Raw genomic sequence first — 12,340 nt, 5'->3', positions numbered from 1 at the left:
CCCCCTTAATGTCTAGCAATAGTAGCAACACCGCTCACAATATTACCAGGGTATGGGGTATGGCATTATGAAATTACAAAATCTCTGATGGAATGGAGATGGATTTAGAATGTCACTGGTGTCGTGGAACAATACGTGTAGATTGGATTGCATGAACTACTCAATTGATACAAAAGGTTAAATTATGGATTCATCCATATTTCATCGTCTACATAATTTGTAAACTATATACGGTACCGTATTTCATCAAATAGTCGCCCCCCCCCTCAACCTCAAATAAACGCCCCCACCACTTTTTTTCAACCAAGATGTTTCAAAATGCAGATATTTCCATGCTATCTTGTGTAGTAAGCTTACCAAGTTAAGCATATGGTCGATAATAGCGTCAATAATTGGCGAAAATCTGGATCAGAAACCCGGAAGTGAGCCAGAAGTCAGTGTTTCTAGTTCATAGGTCGTCATTTTAGCGTGTGTTTTTAGTTTACCTAATGATTTTAACGGGAATTATCGTTCTAAAATTGACCTTGAATAAACGCCCCCCCCCCCTTGGGAAAATGTAACGCCCCCGGGGGCGTTTATTTGACGAAATACGGTAGTGCATTCAGAAGAAACTTTTGAACTTTGTCAGGAGGAGAGAGCAATTTTAGGGTTGTTTGACTTGTTTCACAAGCATTTTTAAAGTACCGGTATACTACATTAAAGGTGGGTGGCCCAAAGTTTGGTTGCCGAAATATTGGGCAAAAAAAACATTGTTGTGTTGCCCTCAACCGTCCGACCCTAAATCCTGAAAAATCAGGGTCGCAATTTTTTTTTTTTTTTTGAATGATGATTTTTACAGATTTGGTCAAAAAATCAATGTTTTTCACTTAAAATTAATATTTTATTGAAAGACTATAATCAAATTAAGTAATTCTTGGCCAAACTGAAACATCCGCGCTGCGTCCATGTTGTGTACTAAGCGTGTACGCAGTGAAAGATGTGTGTATACTTTCTTCTGTACCGCGCTATATTCGTGTGTGTTTAGCGCGCATACATTTGTACATGTGAGCCTGCATGGGATATCCCCAGTTGGCAATGACTTTAATACCGTACGCACTTATTACAGCAACATAGGGGGTGTCTGAGGTGGAATGGGATGCCCTCCCCCAAGAACTTGGAAAAATTTGAAAATGAAAACCTCAATGGAGCCATTAAATGAACTTCTGGCAATGTTATGCTAAATACAAGAGGTTGGGCATGAGTAAGCTTTAGATCTTGCCCCCACTTCCCCGAGTAAAATAAAAAACAATCAATTTTCGCGTAATTTTATGATTTTTGCAACGCCCAACCTTGCCCTTGGGACCTACTTTGCACCCTCCCAATTCCCCCTGGAAAAAATTCTTGTGCCGCCACTGCCTGGTTCTTAACTTCCTTCCTTTTCTTCTCCTTCCTTCATCTTTTTCTTTTCTTTTTCTTCTTCTTTCCTTTTTTTGATAGATCGTTTCATCCCATTGGTTGTTTTTACCAGGATTCGGCTGTTCCATTTAATAGCATCTTGTGCCCTCGGACACCAATGGGACACTTACCGTTGAACTCAATGGGGTAAATCAAAAACATCATTTTTAACATGCCATAAAATTAATACTCTTGGTCATGTTGGTGAAACAATTATTCAAAACGTGATTTCTTATCAGTGGAACAAACAATTACAAAACAGCTGGAATAAACTGAAAGGCCCTGTACAAACCAATAGGGATTTCTTGAGGGTGTTCCCTTTGACAGACATCAGAAACGGGTACAAAACCGTACAACTACAGAAGAGCAGCAGATGCAACAACTCCGTCCGATCCAGAGAATAATTGGTCAGTGAGCACGTACGCGTAGCACGCCTACACGCTCGATGACACCATCATACCCGCATCTCTGAAGAATTAGGAAATCTATTTTCATACTGACCTCAAAAAATTACAATATACGTGAAAATGAAATAAAATTTGCATGATTCACTTCAGCAAGATCAAGAACAACAATAACAACATTGACCTTGAAAAAAAAGTTGATTAAATTATTTTAGTTTTTCACACCCATGACACATGCTATAAAACCCCATTGATGCAGATGAGACGAAACCTCGTGACAACTTATTCACTTCATGACAGTTTCTTACTAATCATGTTGATGAAATGTTTGATTTTGATGAATGAATGTTTGTTTTTTAAGATGATGTATTTCGTGTGCTAGCCGACCGGCCGGCCCGGAAGTACGTCCCCTCATCACATCCCAAACAAAATCACGACACACCGTTATATTCATTTATCGATTCCAACTTACCAGATTTTACCGACATGTTGTCTTCTGATATCCCCTCCTTCGAACACAAAAAGTATCAGTATAAATCAAACTTCAGATATCATTTTCATCGATCCCGTAAGATTTCCTGGTAAAATTTAATACCATACGAATTCGTATATTTTTCCCATCATCGCAGGTGTACAGAAATTATTATACTCTTCATCCTTCCCACACAATGTGTTTTGGGTGTTTCTAGTTCTAAATTATCATCATTAAATTAAGATTATGTTACTAATTTATGCTAAATTTGGGCTAAATTTATAAATTATTAAGAAGATTTAATTTTTCTTAACATGCATAACTACTTAAGTACATTTTGATTGCAAATTCAAGTTTTACATGATCAACAAAATTCTAGGGAAATCTATAATTAATTGGCCAAGTATTTTCGCTGATACGACCTTTTATTTTTCTACCATAGGGTTTCCGTAGATAAATTGACGAAGCCGTAAGAGCACAGAATTTCGGCAGGTGAGCGACAGGACGACAGGTGTCGCTGTGTCAGTACGAATAGCGAAAGTGCAAAAACTTTTTGTCTTTTGTTTATTATTATTTCAGCTGCTTTCAGATTATGAAAACAAACCATTCGATAATGATAATATTGTATCAACAGGGAGATAAAGCTATTTCCTTTTAAAAAGAAAGGCTTTACAAAAGTATGAATTTCAACCAATTCATAGAATTTTTAAAAAAATTGGATAAATATAATTGGAAAATCTAGGATCGCGATTGTTTTTGTTTGTTTTTTTCATTTAAGCCTAAAGTTTTAGTATGAAATTCACAAAATTAATGTGTTTCCTGTTTGTAATTCGTACTGCATTAGTGAAAAAAGGACAAAATGGTAATGTACACTTTAAATTAGACATTAATAGGTATGGCTGCGCTGAGTTTTGTTTCTGAAACTGAGTTGAAAACTCGCTAAACACACACTCGCTTCTTAAATTTCGTACTACTGGGGGGGGGCTAATAATAGTAACAAAGTAAAATACTCCACGAAAAACCACCATAAAAGGAAATAGGCCAAATAGGCAGACAATTTAATTTTGATGATTTTATGTATTAGTCACCATTGTTCAAAGTTGTTATTGTTATTAATATAAAAGCTATCTCACTCTAAATCTCTGAAGTTGGTAGGCCTATTGAGTTTTTAAACCACTGCTTCCCAATAAAACCAATTATATTTCTAATTAATTTTATGACATTTAGGGTACCCTTCTACACCTTGAAGTTTAAAAAGATTTTTAATATAATTTTGAAGGGTGTCCTATACGGGTTAAAAATAGCCTGACCAAAGTTACCCACAGTCCTGTCACTATTACATTCCATGAAGAAAAAAATCAAAAATATTGATTTTCGCTGTAGGCCTATATAGGCAAGTTGTTGTTTTTTGTGACATTTGACCCCTTGCAAAATTAATTCCGTTTTTTAAAGTTGCAAATCTTTTAAAAACTAGATTGTCTCAGCAGCAGGGGACATTAGGCTGTCATGTGCATCTAGGTGTAGAGGCTTATCCTCTTATTCCCACTTGAGCATTCTCAAGTACACTTAAAGTTTTTTGGTCTCCTGGTCAATTCAGTTTTAATTTAGGGGTTGTTGTTATGTTGTTATAGCAACAAGCTCAGTTTTTCTATCCAGTCAGCTGTCACTTTAGTGGTGTGCAGCCATTCAGGTTTCCCCGTCTTATTTTTTCATTCCTTTGTTATGTCCATAGTTCTCCTAGTGATGCACTTGCAATTGTTCCTTCGATCTTGATGGACCAACAAATCCCACCCACCCTCCCAAAAGCTGGAAGGGTGAATCAGTTAACTAAATATGGTTAAAGATACTCCAATAAAATGGTATGTCCAATTATGCTGCTTTATGCTTAAAAATAGAGGCTTTGTATGGAATTTCTTCAAATCTTGAAGAATATCATTAGTAGATTGTCTCCACTTTCTACTGCGTTTTATAGAAAGGGAATGAATGCTTTGTATGGAGTTTCTTCAAAACCTGAAGAATCTCGTCAGTAGATTGTCTCCACTTTCTACTGCGTTTTTATAGAGGGTGGTGGAGTTTCTTCGAAACCTGAAGAATCTCGTCAGTAGATTGTCTCCACTTTCTACTGCGTTTTTATAGAGGGTGGGGGAGTTTCTTCGAAACCTGAAGAATCTCGTCAGTAGATTGTCTCCACTTTCTACTGCGTTTTGTGGTGTTGATTGGTTTTGTTGGGCTATTGAATGCTTTTGTATGGAGTTTCTTCAAAACCTGAAGAATCTCGTCAGTAGATTGTCTCCACTTTCTACTGCGTTTTTATAGAGGGTGGTGGAGTTTCTTCGAAACCTGAAGAATCTCGTCAGTAGATTGTCTCCACTTTCTACTGCGTTTTTATAGAGGGTGGGGAGTTTCTTCGAAACCTGAAGAATCTCGTCAGTAGATTGTCTCCACTTTCTACTGCGTTTTATGGTATTGATTGGTTTTATTGGGCTATTGAATGCTTTGTATGGAGTTTCTTCAAAACCTGAAGAATCTCGTCAGTAGATTGTCTCCACTTTCTACTGCGTTTGTATAGAGGGTGGTGGAGTTTCTTCGAAACCTGAAGAATCTCGTCAGTAGATTGTCTCCACTTTCTACTGCGTTTTTATAGAGGGTGGGGGAGTTTCTTCGAAACCTGAAGAATCTCGTCAGTAGATTGTCTCCACTTTCTACTGCGTTTTGTGGTGTTGATTGGTTTTGTTGGGCTATTGAATGCTTTGTATGGAGTTTCTTCAAAACCTGAAGAATCTCGTCAGTAGATTGTCTCCACTTTCTACTGCGTTTTTATAGAGGGTGGTGGAGTTTCTTCGAAACCTGAAGAATCTCGTCAGTAGATTGTCTCCACTTTCTACTGCGTTTTTATAGAGGGTGGGGAGTTTCTTCGAAACCTGAAGAATCTCGTCAGTAGATTGTCTCCACTTTCTACTGCGTTTTATGGTATTGTTTGGTTTTATTGGGCTATTGAATGCTTTGTATGGAGTTTCTTCAAAACCTGAAGAATCTCGTCAGTAGATTGTCTCCACTTTCTACTGCGTTTTATGGTATTGATTGGTTTTATTGGGCTATCGAATGCTTTGTATGGAGTTTCTTCAAATCCTGAAGAATCTCGTCAGTAGATTGTCTCCACTTTCTACTGCGTTTTATGGTATTGGTTGGTTTTATTGTGCTATTGATTGCTTTGAATGGAGTTTCTTCAAAACCTGAAGAATCTCGTTAGTAGATTGTCTCCACTTTCTACTGCGTTTTATGGTATTGAATGGTTTTATTGGGCTATTGAAAGCTTTGTATGGAGTTTCTTCAAAACCTGAAGAATCTCGTCAGTAGATTGTCTCCACTTTCTACCGCGTTTTATGGTATTTGTTGGTTTTATTGGGCTATTGATTGCTTTGTATGGAGTTTCTTCAAAACCTGAAGAATCTCGTCAGTAGATTGTCTCCACTTTCTACTGCGTTTTTTTAGTGGGCTATTGGTTGCCTTCATGCTTTCCTCCCTTTCTACTGCGTTTTTATACCAGGGTTATAAATGCTTTGTTGCTTATTTGGAGTATCTTTAATTACTTGGTTGTAAATAACGGTGGATTTAATATATTATATATCAGTAAATGGTTTAAGCATTGATGCCAGATCTTGCTGAATACAAAATGTTCGTTTGCTAGTGTTGGCATTGTTTATTCTTTTGGAGATTTCTAATTATTTAATTGCGGTTAAAAATGCTGTTTTCCAATCCAATCCTCTGTTTGATCCAAAGATGTATCTGTTTAAGATATGCTTAAGATTTGCTTAAGATGAAATTGGTTAAATGTGATTCAGAAGTCAACTTTTGTTTGTCCAGCCTGTATGGTTGGCTTGTACACATTTTCCAATAATTTGTGTGTTTATTGATTTATATGAAGATAATCAATAATTCCAAATGCTTGCTGCAATTAATTATCTCAATGTATATAATTTGTTTAATTGATATGAAATCTGTTATTATCTCAATATAGTCTTAATTTCTATGAGATTGTGAAATTATTATAAATAAGCTTATGTGTATTAAATGGTCCTCATGATCGTGGGGCAATGCGGAGTCTATTCTTTGCGTTGTTGTGCTTTCCTGCTGTCTCGAGACAAAAGCACACACCCTTGTTCAAAAATATCGATTTTTATTTTTCTGACAAAAAATTGTAAAAAAATGCTCATTTTTGTCAAAAATCCCAATTATTTCGTAAATTTCGAGGAAATTGGACATGAGAGACCATTATTTCTTTCAAATATATTTCTTAACAAATTGACACCAAATATAACTAAAAACAATATTGCTGTTGAAGTATGAGGCTATGAGCATTAAAAAAATTTAGGCCTACAGACCAAAGTTATCCCGCTGACCGAATTTACCCCCCCCCATCATTTTACGGTAGATGCTGCTGATATTGGTATTGATGAAACAGCTATCTACTAATGATATTTGTATTGATGAAGTAGCTATCTACTGCTGATATTGGTATTGATGAAATAGCTATCTACTGCTGATATTGGTATTGATGAAATAGCTATCTACTGCTGATATTGGTATTGATGAAATAGCTATCTACTGCTGATATTGGTATTGATGATATAGCTATCTACTGCTGATATTGGTATTGATGAAGTAGCTATCTACTGCTGATATTGGTATTGATGAAATAGCTATCTACTGCTGATATTGGTATTGATGAAATAGCTATCTACTGCTGGTATTGATGAAATAGCTATCTACTGCTGATATTGGTATTGATGAAATAGCTATCTACTGCTGATATTGGTATTGATGAAATAGCTATCTACTGCTGATATTGGTATTGATGAAATAGCTATCTACTGCTGATATTGGTATTGATGAAATAGCTATCTACTGCTGATATTGGTATTGATGAAATAGCTATCTACTGCTGATATTGGTATTAATGAAATAGCTATCTACTGCTGATATTGGTATAGATGAAATATCTATATACTGCTGATATTGGTATTGATGAAATAGCTATCTACTGCTGATATTGGTATTGATAAAGTAGCTATCTATACTGTTGATATTGGTATTATCTACTGATGATATTGGTATTCATGAAGTAGCTATCTACTGCTGATATTGGTATTGATGAAGTAGCTGTCTATGCTGATATTGGTATTGATGAAGTAGCTCTATCTATTGCTGATATTGGTATTGAAGAAATAGTTATCTACTGCTTATATTGGTATTGGTGAAATAGCTATCTACTGCTGATATTGGTATAGATGAAATAGCTATATACTGCTGATATTGGTATTGATGAAATAGCTATCTACTGCTGATATTGGTATTGATAAAGTAGCTATCTATACTGCTGAGATTGGTATTATCTACTGATGATATTGGTATTGATGAAGTAGCTATCTACTGCTGATATTGGTATTGATGAAGTAGCTGTCTATGCTGATATTGGTATTGATGAAGTAGCTCTATCTATTGCTGATATTGGTATTGAAGAAATAGTTATCTACTGCTTATATTGGTATTGATGAAGTAGCTATCTACTGTTGATATTGGTGTTGATGAAATAGCTATCTACTGCTGATATTGGTATAGATGAAATAGCTATCTACTGCTGATATTGGTATTGATGAAATAGCTATATACTGCTGATATTGGTATTGATGAAATAGCTATCTACTGCTGATATTGGTATTGATAAAGTAGCTATCTATACTGCTGATATTAGTATTGAAGAAATAGCTATCTACTGACTGCTGATATTGGTATTGATGAAATAGCTATATACTACTGACATTGGTATTGATGAAATAGCTATCTACTGCTGATATTGGTATTGATGAAGCAGCTATCTACTGCTGATATTGGTATTGATGAAATAGCTATCTACTGCTGATATTGGTATTGATGAAATAGCTATCTACTGCTGATATTGGTATTGATGAAGTAGCTCTCTGCTCTAATATGATATTGATGAAATAGCTATCAATTGCTAAAAAAAAAGTGGGTAATGGTGAATCCAATGGACGAAGACACAAAACACATCAAGGATCAATAAATGATACAAGAGGATACTTTGAATATACGAACAACTGAAAATAAAAAGAGCAAGGTATACCAACTCAAAAATATGATACAGACTGTACTAGACGGTACGCAGAGGGACAAAAAACGATAAATGTAGGCATAGAAGTAGGTAAAGTTCGATAGCCAAAAATGACCAATTCCAAGGCCCACAGAAGTGTTAAACCTGCAAAAACAACAGCGATCAATGGCAATACAAAAGTACACTGGAAAAAAGTGATGAAAATCACTGTGCATATATGCAGACACCACGATGAACCAAACAACCAATGTAGGTACAAAAACAGGCAAAGTTCGATGGCAAATTCATATAGAACTCAGTAGCAAACCAGACAACAAGCTTAGAGCAAAATAATAATAACTGCATGAGTTGAACTACTTGAATTTGCCTTCAGTTTTTCAGCAAATCAGACAAGAAGCTCAGAGCAAAATAATAATAACTGAGTTCTATTTGAATTTGCCTTCAGTTTTGACTTGAATTTGTTTTTAAACTACAGCATGTAGTTTTTGCTGTTTGATTTTATATTTTGTTGTCTGTCCCTGAAGAAGAGCAGTTTATCTGCTCGAAACGTCTGTGTTTTGTTGTTGTCTGTTTGGTCTGCTTATGTGCACAGTGATTTTCATCACTTATAAACCTTTGTACTGTTTTTCTGACACTTCTGTGGGCTCTGGAATTGGCAATCTTTGGCTATCGAATTTTGCCTGTTTTTTGCACCTACCAGTGGCGTGCCGTGGCCGGCCCTTCCTCGGGGGGCTGAAGAAAATCCAATTTTGCCGCCCCTTCCTCAACAGCCCGAAAAGGTTGCCCCAATTTTTTTACGGTCGTTTGAAAAAGTGAGGAGCAAAAAAAAAAAAAAAAGGATTTCTAGACGCTACCGCCCCAAAAGGATGTATAGTACAATTTTTTCACATTTTCCGCCCTTTTTCTTTACTAAATCTTTTTGCCGCCCTTCTTCTTCCGCCGCCCTCTTTTTGCCGCCCTTCTTCTTCCCGCCGCCCTTCGTTTTGGCCGCCCCTGCTTTGACCCCGGGGCTGGCGCCCCAAAGCCCCCACCCCAAAAAAAATACGCGCATGCCTACATTGGTTGAACAAAGAATTTGATTTTCCAAATATATCAGGTCATCTTCCTTTTAAGGTACTACACCCCTTGACTGTGACTAATTTTGCATTTTTCTCAAAAAATAACTACAAGGTTACGTATATTATAGGGGCAAGCAATCCAATTACTTCACTAAATTTCAGTGATTCAAGACAAGTGGTTCATTGTAGCCTATATGTTAAGAAATGAGGTACATTCTAGCGACACCTCTTTTCTTATCATAAATAACGTTCTCTTGAGTCACTGAAATTTTAGTGTAGTAACTGGATTCCTTGCCCCTATTATATACATAACTTTTGTTACCAGTGTGTTATTATTTTTGAGAAGAATGCAAAAATAGTCGCAAATTTATCAAGGGGTGTCGTACCACCTTAAACATTCTGTGATAATAATTTCTAACATTTTGCGAACGTTTTGTTTTGCGTTTGCTGGGACATAACGCACTACTTTGGCAGTGGTTTAGTGCTCATATTAAAAATTGTGGAGTTTGCTTGAAATTCCCCTGGACAAGGAACTTTCTGCTAATTGTTTCGTTATAACCCCAACAAAACTTGGGGAGCTGATCCTGGCTGCGAAGGTCAATTGTGGAATATCTAGGGTGTGTGATTCTTAGCTGCATGTCCATGTGTTATTTTTTAATGGTTTATAATATGTGGTCAGCGACAACCTGTAAAGTGTGCCGAGGCTTGTGGATCAATGCCTAGGCGTTGTGCTCGTGCGTAGGGCACTATAAATCACTGCGGTTTTTAAAATTTAATTTGATTTGGTCAACTTCCGTCTTTTCTCTAGATACCGCTAAAGAGCACTGGTGTAGCTTCAGGTTGTGACACCTGGGGGCAAGGATACATAATGGCACCCTCCATCCCTGAAATTTGCAAAAATACTGCTAATTTGGTTATAATCAAGTTGAGTTTTGATTTTAAAATGGTCTTTCAAATGACTATTTATGTTGGAAATGTTTCATTCATTGCATCTTTCTACTCTGGAAGTAACGTTTTACATCATTTTCTCTAAATTTAAAGCGATATAGGCCTAAGAAAAAATGTACACTCTAAATTTCAAGGGTTTAAAATAAATCCTAAAGTATTGTGATCAGGGACCAATCAAGTATTAGATTTAAAATTAAATCTTAGGCCTACAGATTTAAAATTATTTAAAAAAATTTATTTTTACCTCTTCCTCTCCCCCCCTTTTTTTTTCTTTTTTTAATAGCGTGTCATTAGGCCGAATGCCGATTTTTTTTAATCGCGCAGAGTAGCCGTGCGTTGATTTTTTTTCGCTATATAGGGCCTATCTTCTGAAGATAGCATTCAGGATCTCATCCCTAGTCATTGCATCTTTCTACTCTAGAAGTAACGTTTTACATTTATTTCTCTAAATTTTTACTTCATCATGTAGCGGCGAATTATTTCTTTCTAATACATCAGTCCCGATCAGAAAGTTCAAAGCGACATTACATATTCATCACTTTCCGCATCTGCCTGTTTCTCTATTTTTACCTCTTTTCCTCCCTTTTTTTAATAGCGCGCCGAATGACGATTTTTTTTAAATCACGCTGAGTAGCCGTACGCGTTTTAGGATTTTTGTTCGTTATATCTACTGAAGATAGCATTTAGAATCTAACCCTGATTCATTGCATCTTTCTACTCTGGAAGTAACGTTTTACATCATTTTCTCTAAATTTAAAGCGATATAGGCCTAAGAAAAAATGTACACTCTAAATTTCAAGTGTTTAAAATAAATCCTAAAGTATTGTGATCAGGGACCAATCAAGTATTAGATTTAAAATTAAATCTTAGGCCTACAGATATAAAATTATTTTTAAAAATCTATTTATACCTCTTCCTTCCCCCTTTTTTTTCTTTTAAATAGCGTGGCATTAGGCCGAATGCCGATTTTTTTTAATTGCGCAGAGTAGCCGTGCGTTGATTTTTTTTCGCTCTATAGGGCCTATCTTCTGAAGATAGCATTCAGAATCTCATCCCTAGTCATTGCATCTTTCTACTCTAGAAGTAACGTTTTACATTTATTTCTCTAAATTTTTACTTCATCATGTAGCGGCGAATTTTTTCTTTCTAGTACATCAGTCCCGATCAGAAAGTTCAAAGCGACATTACATATTCATCACTTTCCGCATCTGCCTGTTTCTCTATTTTTACCTCTTTTTCCTCCCTTTTTTTAATAGCGCGCCGAATGACGATTTTTTAAAAATGAAGCAGAGTAGCCGTACGCGTTTTAGGATTTTTTGTTCGTTATATCTACTGAAGATAACATTTAGAATCTAACCCTGATTCATTGCATCTTTCTACTGTGGAAGTAATTATTTACATCATTTTCTCTAAATTCAAAGCGATATAGGCCTAAGAAAAAATGTACACTCTAAATTTCAAGGGTTTAAAATAAATCCTAAAGTATTGTGATCAGGGACCAATCAAGTATTAGATTTAAAATTAAATCTTAGGCCTACAGATATAAAATTATTTTTAAAAATCTATTTATACCTCTTCCTCCCCCCTTTTTTTTTTTTTTTTTTATAGCGTGGCATTAGGCCGAATGCCGATTTTTTTTAATTGCGCAGAGTAGCCGTGCGTTGATTTTTTTCGCTATATAGAGCCTATCTTCTGAAGATAGCATTCAGAATCTCATCCCTAGTCATTGCATCTTTCTACTCTAGAAGTAACGTTTTACATTTATTTCTCTAAATTTTTACTTCATCATGTAGCGGCGAATTTTTTCTTTCTAATACATCAGTCCCGATCAGAAAGTTCAAAGCGACATTACATATTCATCACTTTCCGCATCTGCCTGTTTGTCTATTTTTAC

The 12,340-nt window shown here is 35.9% G+C and overlaps 1 protein-coding gene across 1 annotated transcript in view; it reads right to left on the bottom strand.

Annotated features, from left to right (window-relative positions):
* Window positions 1-2,411, bottom strand: part of LOC140138820 (rap guanine nucleotide exchange factor 1-like) — a 263,652-nt gene extending 261,241 nt beyond the window's left edge. The window contains exon 1 of the mRNA XM_072160591.1: window positions 2,311-2,411. Coding sequence (XP_072016692.1) covers window positions 2,311-2,326 — 16 coding nt within the window. The 5' untranslated portion in view covers window positions 2,327-2,411. The remainder of the gene's footprint in view (window positions 1-2,310) is intronic.
* Between the last annotated feature and the right edge of the window lie 9,929 nt (window positions 2,412-12,340).

This window comes from Amphiura filiformis, chromosome 18 (assembly GCF_039555335.1).
Source record: "Amphiura filiformis chromosome 18, Afil_fr2py, whole genome shotgun sequence".
In the NCBI taxonomy this organism is placed as follows: domain Eukaryota; kingdom Metazoa; phylum Echinodermata; class Ophiuroidea; order Amphilepidida; family Amphiuridae; genus Amphiura; species Amphiura filiformis.
This window is presented reverse-complemented; position numbering and strand designations above follow the sequence as displayed.